At 30.4% G+C, this 22,308-nt stretch overlaps 1 protein-coding gene across 1 annotated transcript; it reads right to left on the bottom strand.

Annotated features, from left to right (window-relative positions):
- Positions 1 to 207: 207 nt before the first annotated feature.
- Positions 208 to 3,111, bottom strand: LOC120081574 (putative serine/threonine-protein kinase-like protein CCR3). The gene has a single exon (XM_039036580.1). It carries the CDS (start codon positions 2,800 to 2,802, stop codon positions 379 to 381), a length of 2,424 nt encoding a protein of 807 aa, XP_038892508.1. The 5' UTR covers positions 2,803 to 3,111; the 3' UTR covers positions 208 to 378.
- Between the last annotated feature and the right edge of the window lie 19,197 nt (positions 3,112 to 22,308).

Genomic DNA, 22,308 nt, shown 5'->3' with positions numbered 1-22,308 from the left:
TTTGTTGGGAGGATGTTTTCAGAACTATAACTCAATGTTTGATGGAAAAATCTTAACTTTTTTCACCTATGGAAAAAATTCTAATTCTAATTTCTAATGGAACAAAAACTTAGTAACGGTCCTATCGAAAGGGTAGTTTGATTATGAACGATCGTACTGATCAAACGAACAACAAAAAAGAACTATATAGATTTGAGAGTTGCACAATGAAAAATAAAAGTGATGTTAGTTGGGACCAATGTTAGATGGAAAAATCTCTACTTTTTTACACCAAGAGTGTACCCACAAAGAATGATAAAGAAAGAAAAGAGAAAAAAAACAATGAAGAACAGCTCAAAATTTTTGTCTCTGGAAATTTTCTTGTGTTTGAAGAATTTTTCACTCTGAAACAATGGAAATTCCACCACTAGAGATGCTACCATGGCTATCATCACAAAGATTCAAAGCTCGCTCCAAATTAGCGACAATGTCGGTCATCGTTGGCCGATCTTTCCCTTCCAAATGCACACAATGCATCGCCGTGTAAGCCACCAGCTCCACCGCCTCCGCTTCATTGATCTGCGGTGGCCCGACTCTCTGATCTAAAATCTTCACCAATTCTCCGACCATAATCACAGGCACCGCGTAATCGACCACGCTCACTGGTGTCCCTCCTTGTTCATCATCCTTGAATATAGCTCTCTTCCCTGTCAAAAGCTCCAACAACACCACTCCAAGCCCATACACATCACTCTTAGCAGTCAAAACATTCAGTCCATAGTACTCAGGATCAATATAACCAACAGTCCCAGCAGCCTTTGTCGGTCGATAATCACGATCCGACCCTGGACTCATCAATGACAACCCGAAATCAGATACTCTCGCTGTCCAATTCGCGTCGAGGAGAATGTTGGATGATTTAATATCTCTGTGGATTATGGGAGGGACTGCATAGTTATGAAGATATTCAATCCCTCTAGCTGCATCTAAAGCAATTTTGATCCTCATTTTCCAAGAATTTACAACACTACTGGCTTTGTCAGAGTTGTTCTTGTCATGAAGATGATTATAAAGTGCACCATTTTTCATATACTCATAAACCAACAACCTCTCATCTTTCTCCTCACAGTACCCAACAAGCCTAACCAAATGCTTGTGATGAAGCCTAGACAAGAATGCCAATTCTGAATCAAAAGCACTCTCTTTCTCCTGAAACTTCTTAGTTTTCGGCCCCGTTTCGCCTCTCTTAATCGCAACTTCCCGACCATCGTATAGTTTCCCTCGGTACACGATGCCGAAGCTCCCCTCACCAATCTTGTTATCAGGAGAGAAATCATTCGTAGCCATAGCAAGCTCAGCTAGAGTGAATTCTTCTGCTCTATCCGCGTGCTTAGACGAGGTACCACTCCTCTGCCTTCGCATTATCCGTGAGCCTTGACGTCGTATCGTCGACGATCTCGACGGAGGGCTGTTGTTCGTGTTCGACGTCGTCGTTCCGCCATTTGAACTAGCAGCTCTAGTGATGGTGGGCTGAACAGAGTTATGTATCTTCTTATTCCCAAAACAAACACCAGTCCACAAACAGTAAACAATAGTGCAAATCCCAGCAAAGGCCCCAACTGAGCCCACAATACCAAATGCCAACAAACCCTTTCTCAAGGCAGCCGGCGGAGGCGACGGGGTCGTCACCGTTGGTGGTAGCGACCGCTGAGGAGGGGGAGGCGACGGTAACGGTGGCGGCGGCGTTGAAACAGTAGACAAACAGCGATTACAGACATTCCCAGAATTAGAACAGAGGGTTTGAGATAAAGGATAAATCCCACAATCACTACAAGAAGATTGAACACAAGGACCAGGAAGAATCTTAGGAAGAGAAAGTGAAGAAATACCAAAAGAATTATTAGACCAACCAGGTCCCCAACAAAGAACAGAGAAATTACTCGTTGTTAAACCGCAAACAAAGTCAGATCCTGAAGAAATTAACTCAAAAGAAGTTTCTTTAACCGAATCAACAGAAAATCCCGAACCTCCCCAACAAATCACCGACCGATTCGAGATCAAAATCCCACAGCTATGGCGTTCACCGAGTGATAATTCAGAGAACCCCATGGATGAATTTGAAGGAAAATCCAACTGCCCAAAATCGTTATTCCCTTTACAAACTAACCCACCAGAGAAATTCAATCCACACGCATGAAATCCACCGGCGACGATGCTCAACATTGAAATATTTCGAAACCCATTTTCGATTTCGGTTGCAATCGACGAATTTCTACCCCAACATCGAACAGATTGATTCCCTTTCAAAATCCCACAAGAAAATCCATACCCAGAAGAGATTGAATCATATTGAAGAGAAGAAAATCCACTTCTCGCGTTGTTACCTTCTCGCCAGCATGTTACATTGCCGGCGCCAATCACCGTAGCACAGATTTGCTCGTCGCCGACCGCGAGATTCTCGAGAAGAACGGCGGGGTTGTAGTAGAGTCTTCTCCGGGAAAACAAAGCGGTGGTTGAGTCAAAGTCCCAACAGAGCAGAGTGTAGCCGCCGGTCCTTATACCGCAGAAGGTATGCCGGCCGCCGGATACGGCGGAGAAAGAGATGTGGGGTTCAATAAAAATGGTTTGACCGTTACGGAAGCACAAAATCCTTTGGGTCGGCTGCTCGGCGACGATGCCACAGACGGTGCCGGAGCCGTAGCTAACGGCAAGGGTAGAAGCAGAACCAAGAGCTCCGATCGCCGGGAAGAGCGAGAAAACGACGGCGGTCAGGGTGAGGACGACGATGGCGACGGCGACGGGCGGAGAGGGTAAAATCGTCATTTAAGAGAGGAGAGAGAGAGGAGAGGGATGTTTTGTTGGGTTGTGGTGTGGTGTACTTCATTGGGAGTCACAGCCATGAACGGAGGAGAGAGAAAGGGAAAGACCCAATTGAAGAGAGAGAGAGGAAATCAAGAAGAGGGAATGAGTTTATAGAGTGAAAAAAGGGCGAAAAGAAAAGGAAATTTGAGAGAAAGAGAGAAAGGGGAATTGGAATTTGTTTCCATTTTCACCGGAGAAGAAGCTCTGAAACTGGTGAACGGAGAAAAAGCTTTAAGACTTAAAAACACCGTGTTTGTTTGGCAGCCGTTTTACTTTAAATACGTTTTACATTTCTACGGTTTCCTTTTTTTTTTTATTGAAATTCCATTTCCACTTCTAAATTGATATTTTTCCCACTGTGATGCAAAATATTGAAATGTTTTTTTTTTTCTCTAAATTTAAAAAAGTTTTGTTTGAATTTATTATCTAGATTTCAACCTTTAAACTTTTAATCTAGATTTTTGAGTGAGTATTTATTTTAATTTTTAGTATTAACATCTATTAATTAATTTAAAAGAATTATAATAAATTAAATCTCACTATTTTTTTTTAATTGCAATCAATCTTTATTTTAAAATTTCATTTCATAATTATTTTAAATTAATCAATAAGCATTAACATCTAAGATTATAATGCATATTTAGTAAAAAAAAAAAAAAAAAAAGCAAGGTTAAAAATACAATTTTTTTAAATATATGAACCAAATTGAAAAAAAACTCAAATTTTAAAGCTAAAATTATAATATTTTGAAATTTGAGAATTAAATTGAAAGCAAACTCAAAACTTAAAGATTAAACGTATAACATTTTAAAACCCGAGATTAAATGCAAATTAGACTCAAAATCTAAGGACTAAAAAAATTTTTTTTTCTAAAAATAATGATGTGTAAATTTTTTTTATATATGTCACTCACTCACTCATGTTCGTCCTCCCTCCTTGTGTTCGTGCTCACCTTCACCATACGCTAGGACTCTTTTTCCTTTACTCTTTTATCTTCGAAGAAAGAAATAAATAAATAAATAAAAAAACTTTAGCAAATTGTTTTTCACATCAACAAAACTATTCATCATTGCCTTCCAAACTTGGTAAAACAATATTTTGGACGTGAAATTTGGATCATTTAAAAAAAAAAATCTCATCAATTTTCAAAATATTTTATAATTTTCTTTATATAAAATCATTTTCTCCCAAAACTTCAAACTTAGATAAATATTATAAATAAATTTTAATTGAAAATATCATATTGACCTCTATATTTTGAATTCCATTCTCTTTTGCTTGTAGTTCAAACTTTCAAGATGAATATTTTTCTTTTTTTTATATATATATAGAAATTTTAAGTTTATTTTCTTCACTTTGTTGATCTTCAAATTTTAAACTTTTATTTACTTTCTAAAGTTTCAAAAATATAATTATTTGAACCTTAATATTGATTTTTATTTTATCAATCTTATATTATCATATAAAATTATGAAGACACAAAATAGATACTTCTAAAAAGTTGAGATCAAAATCAACAAAATTGAATGTTGAAACACTAAATGAAATTTAAATGTTTTTTTTTAAGAAAATTATCTTTTTAATTTTCAAAATTTGAATCTACATGTTTGGTCTTGAAAATGAACATTTTTAGTCTTCAAATTTTTAAGAATAGATGCATTTGGTCTCTAACTTTTCAAAATATACCATTTTAACCCCTTATTTTTTTAAAAAATAATTTTAAAAAGTCCCTAAAGTAATTTTTTATTATTTTAAATTAGAAAAATAAAAATTTTAAAAAAATCTATATTTTCTTCTAAACTTATTTTTAAAACTAATTTTCTAATTTAAAATGATACATTATTATTTAAAATAATAGAAATAAATTAGATTACGAGTCTTTAAATCTATTGTAAACAATTTTAAACTAGATATACATTTCACTCATTTTTTTTAAAAAAAAAGTTTACATAAAAATTAAGAAAATATATTTTAAAAACATTCACATATTCTTCAAAATTTAAGGACTAAAAAGTAATTTTACTAACCTTCTTTTCCTTTCTTGTAACATACACACCCTCATGAATATGAAATCATTTTCCTTTAAAAAAAACCTATGATAATGTGGTGGTGATATTAATTTGAATTATTTTTTTAGGTTAAATTATAAATTTAATCCATAAAAAATAATACAAGGAAATGAGGTATAATGATTTGAAGTACATGTCAATTTTACACCGCTATAAATGATATTTTCACCCATTCACAATAATCTATAATTTTTTTTTTCTTTTTTTATTAATGTTCTAAAAAAAATATTAATGAATTTTGTTAGATTCCCACTTTTATGTCAACGGTTAGAATTGCTTAATTTTGCATCAAAATCAATACATCCATTTTCAACTAAATTTAGATCAATTTCTATTAAATTTAAATCATTTCTACTTATTTTCCTTTTGAAATTAAATAATCATGATAGATTCTACGATAATACAAAGATTTTATCAATAGAGAGTATCTCAGTTACTATCTAACTTATTGATCCTACTTTAAAGTGACATAAAAACTTTTGAAACCCAAATTAGGTAAAAGTTGGACAAAACTCAAAGTTTTTACTTCCATTAACACAATATTTATTAAAAAAAAATCGGTCAACTTATTAAAATGAAGATAACCCATGTGTCATAGTGTTTGTATTATTGACTTCAAAGTCAAAGATTCGATTCCCCAACCCTACATACAGTAAAAAAAAAAAGGGTCAACTTAAATATAGCTTAACTATTTAACATAACACATGTTCTTGAAAAAATGCATGTATCTTCAATTAAGAAACTAAATGGTCAAATATCTCACTCCATATATTAAATTGTCGTCTTCTCCGAGAATATTGAGATTTTTTAAAAATCAAAATCTTATGTTAAAATCAATCTTTAGGGTTTTCATAATTTTAAAGATGAATAATGTATAATATTCTAACCAGTTATTGAAGTTTTGTTTGATTAAGTCTCTTGGATCAATCTATGACATGTTTTATATTGTTGAGTTTTTCGTTTTCCTGAAAATATTGTTAGAATTTGTTCTATCAAAATTCAAAATGAGAATTTTTTTTTATTAAGTTGTCACAACAGAAAGAAAACAAATCAGATTTCTCATTCAAATATAATATTCTAACTTTAACTTTCTATTTTCTTCCTTTTGAAAGGAACCGTTAACTCTTCCTTCAATTGTCAAAGCGAGTATAGTTAAACTGTCATACAACATGTCTTAGATAAAAAAAATCCATAATTTGAATCTTTCCACAAAAGTATCTTTCAATTATATATATATATATATTTATTAGATTGACGGTTTGTTGCTGAAACAACATAGAAAATTATTTGTTGAGAATTAAAAATAAAATAAATAAAAAAAACATCACATGGGCTGAATTTATGACCATTTTTTTAAATTATGCCTTAATAAGAATATTTCTAGACATCCAAATTTTGTTATCGTTAATTTAATGCATTGTCATTAGATTGTACAAACAAATTAAAATACCAATAAAAAAAAAAAAGTAACAAAAACAAAAGAAACCTTATTAAAGGCTCAGGTAAGCCAGCTATGCTTTGCCATACGTTAGAAGAAAAACAGCTCATTAAATTGAAAATTAATACTCAATATTAAATTAATATACTCTAAATTCTTCAAAAAAAAAAAAAAAAAATGCATACAATCAAACTTAATTAATTTTTTTAAAAAAAAAGAAGGAAAAAAAAAACTTAAACTACTTTAACGTATCCTTTATTTTCATTCATGATTGCACATTTATTGTAATGGTTTTTTTTTTTTTTTTTAGATTTTAAGAGTTTGGGAAAAATCAAATTGTATCCTTAAAAAAAATTGAGTGTTGTATCACTTAATACTCTAAATTAATATAGTTAATTTAAATAGAAATATTGAAATTAAATGGATCATTTTTTTTTTCATAGTAGGAGTGATTTTTCATTTTATTGTTTTTCTCTTTCTTTACTTATTCATTTACTTACGACCTACATGACAATTTTATCGATTATTTTGCTGGGATGGAAGAACAAGAATTTCATTTAATTAACTTGTTACGAAATCGACAAGTAAAGAATGTAGAAAACATAAAAGAATAAAGAAGATCAACTCATAGATTTACGTGGTTCATTAACAGTGTGTTAGCTACATCCGTAGGGTAGAAGGAGAACAATTCTATTAAAGAGAATGCTACAGAATACAAAATGATAATGCCTCTAGGGTGAGAGAGTTTATATAGTGCATTTCTCTAAACCTTATGTTCATATCCGTAAATAAACTATAAATAATTAAATATGTGAGACCTTCGGAGTACCAGATAACAGATTCAAACATTCCAACATGACTTTTATTTGATTTTAAATGAAATAAAACGAAAATAATTACATATAGTTAACAAAGGAGTCCAATCGGTCCACTTATAAAATTTTAGGGTATAAATTGAGATACTAGTTTCTGGTTTAAAATCGGAAGGTTTAAGAATTGATTTTTTGCCTACATAAATTTTTTTTGGGTTAATTCTTTTCGTTTTTACTCAATAAGAAAGTGGTTATAAGCTAGCTCAAGCAAACAAGGCATCAACATCCATAGGATATGAGAGTTTGTAAATGTGGAAGAAACTTTGGGGTTGAATGTCTCAATTAAAAAATAAAAATAAAAAAAAAAAACTAAAATCCATGCTCTATGTGCTTGCGAAAATGACCCAAAGATTTGGAAAAGATAGTGCCAACCTTTAACTCTTTCAAAAAATGCTCCTTTCATTTAATTGTTTCTTTTTTTCAAAAAAAAAAAAAAAAAAAGGTTTTAGTTTAAGAAAACACATTTATGGAGCATTTTGATCAGCATCATTGTGTAGGGTTGGCAAAATTTTCCACAGGATCGAGTATCTCGGGGACGAAGAATCTCCGGTTTGACCGGTGATGGGGTCAAATCAGGGAATTTTTTGGGGCCCGTCTGGGGAACGAGGCGGGGACAAGGATGTGTACCTTGCCCCGACCCCGATTTTAATATATTTATATATTTAATATTTTATAAATATATATATTTATAATATATAAAATAATTTATTTATGTGTATGTTTATAATGTATAATATAGATTTATAGATTTGTGAGCCCAATATTGAATATATAAATTCTAAATTTAAGTTCAAAAGTCAAGCCCAAACTTAAAAAATTTGAACAAAAAAATGGAGAATCCTCACGGGAATCTAATAGGGGATTCCCGAGAATTAGTAGGGGATTCCCCGCAAGGAAACGGGGAATGGGGCCTCACGGGGACCCCGTTTCCCCAACAGGGAATCCCTGCCCCCATCCCCGCCTTCAAATGGCAGGGACGGGGGCAAAAATGAGAGGAATTTTTTCCACGAGGACAGGGGATCCTTCCACGTCCTGTTCCGATCCTGTTATCAACCTTATCATTGTGATAAAGGTCGTAATGCATGTCAAAAAGAAATAGAGACGAAAATGAACATGAAAAAAGAATTTATAAGCTCTTATTGGGTATAAGGTTTCAAAAATAGGAACATGAGAATATATTCTTATATAGGTACAAGTCGTTATATAAGTCACTCACATACTTTCTTCACATTCATGTTAAAGGCCATTTGACATTCAAAAAGTGAGGGCTTTCCAAATCATCTCCCTTCTCCCTTTCTCTCTTCTTCTTCCTTTCTCTCTTCTTCTTGAAATCTTTTTTTTTTTTTCCCACCCTTCATATTATTTTGTTTAAACAATTAAATTATAAATGAAAAACAGATATAAAAATTAATTGATAAATAAATAAATATATATATATATATATATTGAAATGCGTAAGTAAGAGGAAAGAGGGGAAACGGACGGATATTCTATATTATGTAGAAGTAGAAACTTCCATTGAGGAGACTCCCAAACTCTGAATATGTACAGAGAAAAGAATCCAATTTGTTTAGGATCTGTTTGATAATCATTTTGTTTTTTTTTTTAAAAAAAATAAACCTAGATAATCCACATTTCTTACCATGATTTGCATTTCTTAAGTACAATGGTTGAATTCTTAACCAAATTTCAAAAACAAAAACAACTTTTTGAAATAGTTCTCAAAATTTGGCTTGGTTTTTTAAGTTATTGGTAAAAATAGATACAAAGGAAGAAATAAGGAGGTAAAGGTAGTGTTCATAAGCTTAATTTTAAAAATAAAAATTAAAAAACAAAATGATTACCAAATCGAAGCCTTAGTTATTTACATAATTCAACTAATAGACACCAAAGTAAGAATGATTTGATTGATTGTTTAAAATATATACTTAATTTAGTTTTAAGAATATATTAATGCAATTTATTTCTTTTAGTACACGATAAAGAATAGGAAAGATTCGAATCACATATCTGTTAGTCGATAACACATTTATAGGTCAATTGAATTATGCTCATCATAGAATACAAATGTAGTGGTTTGCAAGAAACGTTGGCTTATTAACAATCAATTCATTTAAATTAATATATTAACTTAATTTGTTAAATTAATTATCCCACGCATGTTTAAATAATCATATTGACTATTCAATTAAAATTATTCATTTTTACATATAATTAATTAAATCTAATTTTTAATTCACGAGTTGAATTATATTTTTTTATTGTAACATTAATGGATTAATTAATTAATATATTATAAGGACAATTGTTTTAAATGGTCAAATCGCTGGAAATATTTTCAAGTATAGTAAAATGTCGCAGTAATAGACCGTGATAGAAATCTATCACTGATACGGATAGATGTTGATAAACTCCAATATATGTCTATTGCAGTCTATCGTTGATAAATAATGACATTTTGTTATATTTGTAAATAAATTGGTTCATTTTCCTTTATTTGAAAACAACCCTATATCATAACTATATAAAATCTATACAGTAAATATGGTTAAAAAGAGCATAGTTCAACTAGTATACTTTTTTTTTTAAAAAAAAACAATTGGAGTAGGGGATTATATTAGAACCATAATTCTTGTAGTTAATAATACACTAGTATATCAATTAAATTATGCTCGATTTGAAAACTAATATAAAATTTGTACAATCAACCTCAAAATCTAGATGTTGAATTCCCCTCCCTATATTGGAGAATATATATATATATATATACACATTTGTTTATACAAAAAATAACATTTTCAAACACATCCATTTTATTAAACCTTAAACTAAACAAATCTTTAAGACATGTTTGACTTAAGGAATTCATGATCTAACGACTAAATAACATCAATTTCATATCTTCTTGATTTTTTAAGAAGACAAAATTTTCATAATTATAAATGAATAACAAAAATAAAAGGGCTTTCTACACATGAAGTCCTAATAAGGGATCTATATTTAATTAATATTCAAGTTTTTCTTTATTTATGAGAATGTATAACTTTTATAAAAAAAAAATATACGATAAAATTAGGGTCAAATTACTTCATGCCCGTGTGTACGTGCGTGTGTGTGGTTTTTTTTTTTTTTTTTTTAATTTATACTTCGTGTTATTATGATATATACAAATTTTGATTTGCCGAATATTAAACCAATATGTGATTTACATAGCTTGACATTCATATATGGGTTTATACTGTGATTTATATCAACCAGCGTAAATAGAAAATAAAAATTCATTAACTGTATTTTTTCTCAAAATGATAAAATTTCAACCAATAGATGCATTTTATCTCTCTAATTAAACAAAAACAATAAAAACTTAATAAATAAATACATTTTCTCTCTAAATTAATGATACTTCGTAAATATGAAAATTTTAGTCCAATGCCCATCATATTTAAAGGTTTTTTAATCTGAAAAATCTATTAAATCTTATATAAGAAAATATATAAAAAAAAAAGATGGATACTTATGAAAATAAATTCTATAGTAGGATTGGATATATAATAATCCCAAAAGATCGAAGAAAAACGAGTTATTAATGAAATAAAAATCCATATTAATTAGGTGTGCACGCGTTTAAAGAGCCAACAAATCAAAGTGCAAAATCGCAATAATCTTCCCTTCCCCTTCCTCTTCCTCGAACGGAAATTTAAAAGGGATTTTTTTAAGAGGAAAATCCACGTCAGCAGTTGGAAAAAAAAAAAAAAGAGGGAAACGTGGCAAGAAATGAACGGAATACGCGCCAACACGTGCGTGAGCTTGATTTTTGGTTCATAAACAGCAGGTGCCGACTTTGACCTTTATAAAGCTAATTAAAACTTTGCCACTCCCCAATTATTCTTCTTAGCTTTAATTTAAACACTATTTTCTTTCATATTTATTTTGAGTTTCGTTTTTAATTTTAACTTCTATATTTTTATTAAATCTTAAAATTGGGCCTTGCAATTCGTTTATTGTTCATTTTTTAATTAAAAAATCTTATCTATTGAAATTGGTTCTTACCATTAGTTTATTATTATTGGTTTTTATTAAGAAAAATAGTTTTTTATTAGCATTCTCTTTTTTAATTTTTAAAGTATATTCACGTATTGTCTTTTCTAATATAAACATTATTATTATTGATGATGTCAAATTTGGGACAAGGGGAACATACTTGACCTTCATGTAATACCAGAAGTTAAATTTATAATTTAATGAGAAGAATGTAACCTGCAAAAGAGTAAACCTACACATGGGTATGATGTTTACCACATATACTCTGATGCTTAAGTCAAATAGTGAAAAAGTGTAAAAATTAGGAAATTTGAGGGTAGGATTCAAGTTCCCTTATTCATTTCCCTTCCCTCTTATTTATACACTTTCGTCGTCTTCCTGTTCTCTCTAGGACTTCTTCTTAAGGTTTCAACATGCGTTGCAGACTTGATGCTACACGTCTGGTCCTAGCCAAGATCGAGGCCCAATTCGTCCATTTGGTCTCGTGCCTTACTATCTCTTACATATAAGTCCTTGTGAACCCTGACTAGGCCCAAGCGCCCACGATGGGCTTGACCTCAGTGCCGAGACCGACCAAGCCAACTTGGCCCAAAACCACTTTGGCCTACTTTCTTGTCTATCCATGGTTGTTTCCACCATCCTACGCTTTTGTTCTTGATAAAAAAATTATTCCAAACAATTATTATTATTTAACTAATTTAAATAAAAATGACTAAATTTAAAATTTATGAGAAGTAAAGAGACTAAATTTATGATTCATTAAAAATACAGAGATTAAACTTGAATTATTGAGAATAATGAGACTTAAATTGTATTTGAATCTTGTTTTGATTAGGTAAGTTATTGAAAGTTGTTCTTTTTTATTTTTCAAAGTTGAAACTCTTTTCCTTTTTAGAAACAAATAATTTATGTTGCTAAGATAGTTTGAATTTTGTTTTAAATATTTTAATATATAATTTTGGTTGGATGGTCAATTCGATTTCTAAAAAATTTGAAATTTCGGTGTCGAATTTTATAAGTTTTTCTAATTGATGGATGGGTTTGACATCAATTAAATGGAGGTTAAACAAACCTAATAATTATTTGTTTACGTTTTAATATAAGTTCAAAAGCCTCGCATTCTTGAGCTATTCACCACCTCTACATGAGAGATTATATTATTACATGTTAAACATGAGTTTTTAGAGTATTTTTGTTTTGATTCATAAGTTTTTGAAATTTTTTTCTAACATTTGAACTTTTCTTCATAAAGAATAAATATTTTGCTTTCTTGATGTTTGTGGAAAATTCATTAGGTGAGCATGTATTGATGTCCAAAAAAAAAAATTTGGACATTATAAATATAGTAACCAGATTCAAATTATTGTCAGATATAACACAATGCAAAAGAAATCTGTAAATACAGCTAAATTTAGATCCAGCTCTTGAAGTTTATCATTGATAGATCATATCGTTAATAGAAGTTTATCATTGATAGGAGTCTAAAAATGTTGCTATACATTTAAGTATTATCGTCCATAAAAAGTGTTATCCATAGTAATTACCCAAAAATTAAGTGGCATATACATAGGAACAATTTATGCCTTAAATTTTTCCAAACATATTTTTGTAGCGATGCGTTATGTTGCCGTTTTTATTTGTTTTTCTATTTTTTTCTTTCGTAGGGAAAAATAAATTAAGTAAAATTTAAAAGTACTCAATTGTGTGCCTTTGATACAGAGGATTACAACTCGTATTAGAAGCTGGGCAGCGAGGTCCCTTTCCTTTGCTGAGAGGTTGCAGCTTGTTAGGTCTGTTTTACAGTCCTTTCAGGTTTTTTTATGTAGCATCTTCGTGTTGCCTGGGTGTGTAACTCATGAGGTTGATCGTTTGTTACGTAGTTATTTATGGAAGGGTAATGTGGTGAGTCGGGGTGGTGCACAGGTAGCGTGGGATGAGGTGTGCTTGTCGTTGGGAGAGGAGTGGGTTGGGTGTGAAGCATGTGGCCTCTTGGAGCCAGGCTACTATTATGAAGCTGCTCTGGCTTATCTTAATTAAGTTGGGGTCACTTTGGGTGGCGTGGGTGGAGGCGTATGTTTTGTGTGGGCGGTCGTTATGGGTTGTTCGGAGTGAGGTTAGGAGGTCTTGGTGCTTGAAGGCTATTTTGCAAAGTAGAGATAGATTCAAGCATCTGGTTCGTTTGATGATTGGCGATGGACGGTCTTGTTTTGTTTGGTGGGATCCTTGGCTATCGGGGGGCGCGATTTTAGACTCATACGGGTCTACAATGGTTCATGGAAAGCGTGGTTGTCAGAGTTCATGGATGGTGAGGGTGGTTGGAGGTGGCCTATAGTGTCTTAGGAGCTGCTTGAGATCTGGGGTTTTATCCAAGCAGTGGGGCCTAGGGTGAGGGGAGAGGATTATTGGGTTTGGGTGTCGGATGCTAGTGGTCGGTTTTCTATCGCTAGTTCTTGGGAGAGTATACGTCCTTGTCGTCCTATGGTGTTTTGGGCTGGTATTTTGTGGGCGGGGGGTGGTATTCCGCGTCACTCCTTCTGTGCGTGGTTAGTAGTGAGGGATAAGTTGGGTACGCGGGATTGGTTGAAGAGTTGGGGTGTGTTGTCAGAAGGGGGGTGTCTTCTGTGTGGGGGAGGTGTGGAGTCGCGGGAGCATTTATTTGTCTCTTATACACATCTAGATGTGTATAAGAGATGTGGTCTAGTGTATTGCGTCAGTTGGGTTCGACGCATCGGGTGGCTGGTTGGGATGTAGAATTGAGTTGGTTGTGCTAAGTGGGGTCGGGTAAGAGAGTGCGTAGTAAGTTATTCCGTGTTTTCTCGGGTGCATCCATATACTACATCTGGCAGTAGCGTAATCGACGACTGTATGGAGGTCGACCGAGGTCGATGTCTGCTCTGGTTCATCTTATGGTCTCTATGGTTCATGCTCGTGCTACTTCTTGGCAGGTTGACCTTCTTGGTCTTATTTAGTGTGTGTACGGATGTTTTTTCTTTTTGAACTTCACGTTGTTCTCTATTTTTTGTAGCCTCTAGTTTGTGGGGTTTTGGGTTCTTTGCTCTTTCTTTCACCTTGGTGGTTTGCGAGTTTGCATTTATGTGTTGGTTCTGTTCTGGTCTTATCTCGTTGGCTTTGTTTTGGTTTTGTTGCCCTGTCTTTTCTTGTGTTTTGTTGCTTTGATGCCTTGATTCCCGGCTGTGGGATCCCCTTTGTTGTTGTATAATATTATCACCTATTTTAGAAAAAAAATATTGGTCTACATCCACATGTTAACACCCATCTTTTAACTAGAGTTAATTCATCTAAACAATCGATAACAAAATGACAATGAATAAATTACCTTTTAAATTTAAAAAATGAGAATATATCACATTTGGTAAAGATAAATTATTTTAAATGACAAAACTGCTGAAAATATTGACAAATAATAGCAAAGTATAACCGTCTATTCGAGATGGATCGTGATAGATCGCAATAGAATACTACCTTTGTCTATCATACACTACTACAAAATCTACATTACTTGATATATGTAGTTTTTAATTACTTAACGTTTGTTTGGAAAAAAACGTTAAGTAATGACGTGTTAGAAAAGAAAATGTCAAGTAAAAGGGTTAAAAAGGCGGAGATTGATGGAAATATTTCAGATATTTTCACGCGAAGCATAACTTGACACGTTTTTCGTGTCAAGTATAATAAGTTCTTACTTGACACGAATAAAATGTCAAGAATAATTGACTTGTTATTTTAAATAAGTAAAAGAGTTAAATTTCCTAGAGCAACCTTAAAAATTATCTTAAATGCCCGCCTCTAAAATCCCCTTCCCGATCTCTCCCTCCCTCATCCAATCTCTCTTTTTTCTCACGCGAAGCAGCTCCGTCAGTCGTCTCTCTCTCATCACTGTCGTCCAATCGCCTTTCCTTCTCAGCTCGATCTGGGAGATCTCGTCGCCATCGGCCACTCACGTGTAGCGATACTACAGTCCCTCTTCCTCTCGAGTTTTGCTGCGAGATCTGCAATCACTTTCTACAAGTTTCGTCGCCAGTCAAGTCGATCCAGCCAGATCCCCTGGTCATCATCAAGGTTCCATGCCATCATCAAGGTCTAGATTTATAACAGATCTATTCAAGCACAAGTTTCACTCTATCTCGCCAGATATGTACTCCATCTCACTAGAATCTTGTATTTTTTGGTAAGGTTTTGGTAAGTTTGGTGAGTTTTGATTACTTTAGTGGGTTTCTTGGAAATTTTTGAATATCTATAAGTATTTTACCCAAACTGATTGATGCTCTTTGTGATTTGGCTTTAGATTTAAGATTTGGAGAACATTAATGTGTTGTCCAACAGGTTGATATCAATTTCAGTAAGATTTTCAGTAAGTATATAAGGTATATCTTATTTATGGTTGGATATTGAGTTTGTTCTATTGTTGTCCACAATATGTTGGTCGGTATTAGTGGTTTTGCTTGAAGATTTTTTAACACTCAATAAGTTTTGACATTGACTTAGTAATACCTATCACATTTTTGGTGTTAGATTGAACTGTTGGAAGGAGTTGAGTTGTTGTCGAATAGGTTTGAGACCAATCTTGGCAAGGTTTTGGTAAGTTTGGAGGTTAGTATTAATAGTTCTTAGTTACCCATTGAAGTATTGATCTAATAATTGAGTTATTTTCAAATTTTTATGTTAAATTTAAAGATTTCAAGGGATTGGAGCCAGGTTAATGATGTTTGGACGTTTTGATACGTATTGAGGTTTTGAAACTCTTTTGAAATTGTTACATAGTTGCTGGAATTCGGGTTTGTAACCATTATTATTGAACTTATAGCAAGTTGGATTACTTAGTTGTAGTTTTGAAGTGACATTCGAATCAAACCACACTTTAGGTAATCTATTTGGAGTTAATTGGTTATTTTGGTAAATAAAATTAGGTCCTAGGGGTTGAACTTAAATTTGGTTTTGTGATTATAGGTTATAATTTTGGACTTTTGCGGGAGAAGCTTATTTGTGATTATAGGTTAGTATTATTTGTAAATGAAAACTTGCACGTTTTCTCTTATTTGATTCTAATGTGTGTTTCTTATCTGGTGATCTAGATTTTGTTGAAGAGTGTGTGGTGAGACACACTTGGTTGTTGATTTTAAACAAACATTTTGTGAGTGTATTTTCCTTTTTCAGGTGTGGTTTATTAAATTTTCAAGAGATACTTTGTCGAAATTTTTATAAAATTTGATTTAAAAAATTCTATTTCTAACGGTTTTTACTATGAAAGATTGCTAGCCACTTAGTTTTGAAAAATGCTATTAGAGTACGACATTGGATTTCATAGTTTAGTTGATTTGATTTTAAGTATTTGAATTATATTCTCAACTCTTGGAAATTCATTTGTTATTATGATTTGGTAATATTTTAATGTATTTGATTAAGTTTTAGCAAGATTAACACATTTCATATTCTGTTGAACTTAGACTTGTTGTGCGACTACTTAGCTGTGGGAATGAATGTTGCATGCATATTTTTTATTGCTTTTAGATAAGATTGGACTTCCAATATTCTCTTCTACTCATTGATTCCTATATTAGTTTTCTATTAAAGGTGCACTTTGATTGCCTTGGCTGGATATGGTAAAAAAAGAATGAATAAAATCCCAATAAGTCCCTAACTTTAAGTTGCAAATATTTTTTAAATTTCGAGTATTATATTTTTCCATTGCATAAAGTAAGCCAATCATGTACATTTTTTCTTGTGCATGACTTTTTATCATTGTTGTATCTTAACACTTATTTCTATAGTTTGAAATTTGATGTTATCGTCATTTATTCTATTTTGTAGGTGGACTTGCTTAAAGATGGCTTGTCGAACCCTTAGTTCTCAATTTTTAGACTTCAAAGCTCAATATATAGATTAAATAATGTACTTTGTTGAGAGGTTAGTTATTAAAAAATTTGTCACTTTTGTGTTTGTTGAAAGTTGAATTTTGTATACAAAAGCAATAGTTGAGATTTTATTTTGTTCATGTACATGTGAAAGAGAAATATTGCTCTAATTTGAACATATGGAATTTTTAGTGAATATATTGAGTTGATAGATCCTAAATATATAATGTTTATTTAGTTGATGTAATTGTATTGTTGGAATACAAGGCAGGAAATGAGAATTTCAATTGGAGCATTTAATTTTTTTAAAAAACATATACTTGAAAAATAAAAAACATAAAGAGTTATCATATATGATATGTAATCAATGTCAAGTATTAATAAACTTGACATATCACCAATGTCAAGTGTATTATCTTTCTTGACACGAAAATTATATCAAGAAACATTTGTCTTGATGTTTTTTCAGAATCAAATTATCACATTATACTTGACAATTGAATTCTAAGCATCGGGTATTCCCTTTATTCCAATGTCAAGTACTCCAATTTCTATAGCAGTGATAATATAAATATTTTGTTATATTTATAAATATTTTGATTCATTTGTTTGAAAATAATAAAAACCTAAAAGAATCATAGAATCAATGACCAATAATATAATACACACATATATAGTTGTTCACTAAACTTTTAAAGATAGAAACAGCAAGAGATAAAAAAGAATATACTAGTTGACGTTGATGGAAATTGAATGGGAAAAATATAATAATAATAACAATAATTGATACTGAAAATTGAAATTCAACATTCCCACAAGTTCCCAATTGGTCAAAATAATTAAATAGGATAATAAATGGAGGGGCTGCTGTGGAAAGTGAGAAAAGGGCAAAGAAAGTGAAAGGAAAATGATTTTGTTTGTGAGTTTTGATTTTGTAGGCATTGGAACAAAGACTGGGTCAATTTTCTTCTTCAAATATCATTTCAAAAAGTTTTTGAGGTAAATTAACTTATGATTTCGGGCATACTCCACAAATTTTAATGCATTTTATTCTCAACTTTTCCTTTTCCTTTTCCCCCACAACAATTGTTTGAGGATTATTTTAATTTTTCTTTTTTCCACAAATTACATATTCATCCTATAAATTCGTTAATCAGTAAATTTTGAGTTGTTAAATATTAACTTCTCTTTATAAATTGTGAGTTCAAGTCTTCAACAATTAAAATATCTCTATTATATATTTTTTTAACTTGTCATAGATTTGAATTCTTCGACTTGCATTGTAGTCTAAATAAATATTTGTTAAGAAATAATATTGAACTAGGGTGACATAAGAACTTTTTTTAAGGATAAAATTCTATTATTTTAGATTTAAAAGAGATGAAAAATATTATCATCATATATGAATAATTTATATCATCCTAGTGAGTATATCAAATTCATAATACATATGGGTGATAAGGTATCTTTAGTCCACGGATAATTGACATGAATTTCTTGTTAGAAATTGAAGGTTTGATTCCCTCATTATCTTAGTTGTTGTACTAAAAAAAATACTAAATTATATAAAATACTCTTAAACTTTGCACTTTATATAAAAAATGCTCATTAATTTTCAAAGGTTTCAAAAATGCCTTTAAACTTCTAAGATGAGTTAAAAAAAAATACCCTTACCGTAGCTTTGGATGAAAATCGTTAGTATCTTATTAGAGAAACATGGGAAGTTTCGTTTAAATTATATAGCATTTATAATTTGGAATTTTCGTTTTAATATTGGGGGTTTTAAAACTTATTATAAATATACATTTAATTTTCATATTTTATTAGAGAAACATGTTAGTTTTATAGAAGTTCGTTTCTTCAAGATTATATTTTCAAGAAAAGTTTGTTTCTTAAAAATATGAACTTATTAAAAGAGGTAGGTTTATCTCTTCAAGTGATGACATCAACAAACATTTAATAAATTAGCTTATTAAAATTTTAATAACATACGATGCACACGTGTTATCAATTTTAAAATTTTATTTTTTTTAATAAAAATTGATACGTTATTCTATTATATATTAATACTTATGTGGTTCCGAGACTATTATTGACCACGAGGTTTGTGGTTCAATCTTCCTTCCCTCTCTCGGATTAAAAATTGTGGCCAACAAGATATTTAATAAAATCATAGATGTATTCAATGTTTTTAAGATATTTTTTCAGTAATACATTTAGAAATTAGATTCTAATTTAAATAGTTGTTATAAATATATTTGATAATGTACTTATAGGTCATAAAATTACTATAGTCGTTCACTAAATATTATGTTGAATATAAACTATTATTAATTAATTTATGAACATTCTTTATGCTAAAATATTTATCTAACATTATTATAATATATTATGTATTTTAAAAAATGAATTGAGTTTATAACATAAAATATTATATTTATATATATCTTTATTTTTTTAAAATATAATTTTATATTTTAAATTTTATAACAAAATATGATACACTGAAAAAATAAATCTTTTAACATGAAATACGAACTTATCTCATTTTAGTTCCCTTGAAAATTTTGTCCCTTCATTAAATTTTGAACTTCCTAGCTTCTTTAAGTTTATACAAATTTATAACAAGTTTTAAAACTTGCAATATTAAAAAAAAAAAAAAAAAAAAAATTTAGAATTATTATCATGCTTTTCATTGATGATCTTTCTAAAAACACATTTGAAACTATTTATAAAAGTAATTGTAATCCACAAATAGAAATAAATGGCATTAAATGGATATAGATGGCAATACCTCTCACAACTTTAAATAAAAAAACACAAAGATCTTTACAGAAAAATCAGTTAAAAGTTCATAATTAGATGAGAATCCAAAAGTAATTATTAGAGAACTAAGCAATGTAAGTAAAAACAAAGGGTTAAATCACCCTTTTAATATGTAAAACGAGCAAACACGATTTTATTTTTTATTTTGATTTTGAAATTTATATTGTTTATTTACAATTTTCGAAAAAAATAATAAATATTTTAGGACTTATTTAGTTGACAATCCATATTATATTTTATATTTTTAGATTCATTAGGTCTAATAAATATGTGTTTAGCAAACATATTATGTTTCTGAAAACTATTTCATGATTTCGTGATTCAAGCCGTGTAAATTCTAAAAACAATATTTTTATGTTTTATTATATCAAGATTTTAAATTTTAAATAGAATTATATTAATAAAGATTTAGAAATAGTATCTCATATTATAAACTAAAAAATAAAATAAAATGTGCGTAGGGTCGTTTGGGGCAAGGAGTTAGTTATTATAGTTGGTTGTTTTCAAATAGGAACTTTTAGGGCCGTTTGGGGCAAGAAGTTAGTTATTATAGTTGGATTATAATAGTTTGTGTTCGAGGTGTAGATTATTTTAGTTTGGATTATAATAATATCTGTTTGAGATAAAAAAAAATGATGAATGTAAAATAGTAAAAACTGTAGCAAATAGTAAATACAGTAGTAAATGAGGGTTAACTAATTGTGGACTACAAAAGAGTCTTTATTGTAGCAAAATGTGGTTATTATAATTTTAGAATAGTTTTTGCCCCAATGTCCCCTAAATTATTGTCATATTTAATATCATTTACTTGTTCTAATTCAAATAAACAAATTTGACTTAAGAGATCAAAGCTTTTTTTCCTAATATTATTTTTAGATATACACATAGCCCAATTTTAGGTTTAATAAGTCAACGAATATTAATAACTATAGCTATCTTGATTGTCAAACCTAATGATTTCAATTTAAAAGTTAAAAGATTTATAATTATGTACTCAATTTTGAAGTTCGTAATTATGTGTGAACTCTAAAACCTAAACTTTCGAAAGTGTCTAATAGGTCTTTATATAAGAAATTTAGGATTTCATTAGCTATAAAATTTACATTTATATTTAAGAAATCAACTAATTTTTAATCATCTCGAATATGTCAAGACGTTATAGTCATATGGAAATTGAAAGTGTAGGAAATTTATAAGACATAAAATTGAAAGTTTAATAACCCATTAAATGCTATAAAAAATTTAGTGAATGAACAGACACAAACCTCAAAATTCAAAAATTGAAATCGTAATTTAACTATTAATATTTTTAGAAAAATATAGATATATCCAGCCTTGAAACATCTAACTCTTAAATTTTATGTATTATATGAAATTTAATGCACATTATCTGCCGCAGAATTCAAAAGTTTTAAATAGGAAATGTAATTTAGAAAACTAATACAAATACTTATTTGTTATATAGGTAGATTTAGACTGAAAAAAGTTTTGAGCTAAATTTATTATCATTTAAGCTCAAATGGAAACTGAAATACCTATATCAAGGCTCAAATGGGAGTGAGCCATGATCATATATAATTTTTGTTATTTGCATACTTGAAATATTATTTTCATTTTTCTATTTCCAATTTTATAAGTTTGTGTTAATTTACTAATTACGTAGCAAGAAATCGTTGGGAGAATACGATTACATATAAACAATTAAAATCTAAACGTACATACAATATATATAATAATAAATTTTCAAACTCAAAAGTAAGCTAGTGTTAGGAAAGAAATCTCGCACTTCTACCACAGAAAATAACATAGAAATTAGAAGAAAACAATAAATCTAAGAACACAAGAATTTATGTAGTAAACATTTCAATTGGAGAAAAACCATGGACTAGAGAAGATCAGATATCTCCCTCCGACCCCAATTACAAACAAAATCACTCTCTTGAAGCTTTGTCTACTCACATTATTTTTCTCTTTCCGACTCTTAAAGTAGAAAATACATAAGCTTAAATTTTTTGCTAATTTGATATTTAAAAATAAAGGACATAGGATCTTTTTATAGGGATGAAACTCATCCCCCTTCTTCAAAATTAACCATGTGGGATTTGAATCCCACGTCTTGCCAAAACCCCCAACAAATTCTACCTTAGCAAGATGTTTGAAGAATCCACATCTTCTGAAAAATCCATTGTCTTCTTCGATAAGCATAATTCCCAACTCAAAGAATTGTAAATCAATCCACCATAAAAGAGTAGACCATTTGGAATACCATCTTCCAGGAATTTCCTTTTTCGTCATATGTCGATAAACATTGCTGATATTTATGGTGCAACTTCTACCTACTTGACTCA

Source organism: Benincasa hispida, chromosome 7 (genome assembly GCF_009727055.1).
Source record: "Benincasa hispida cultivar B227 chromosome 7, ASM972705v1, whole genome shotgun sequence".
NCBI lineage: Eukaryota > Viridiplantae > Streptophyta > Magnoliopsida > Cucurbitales > Cucurbitaceae > Benincasa > Benincasa hispida.
Note: the sequence above shows the minus strand (reverse complement) of the source record. Positions and strands in the feature narration are given on the sequence as shown.

Coding starts and splice junctions, on each gene's coding strand:
- LOC120081574 (XM_039036580.1), bottom strand. CDS start 2,802: ATGACGATTTTACCCTCTCCGCCCGTCGCCGTCGCCATCGTCGTCCTC.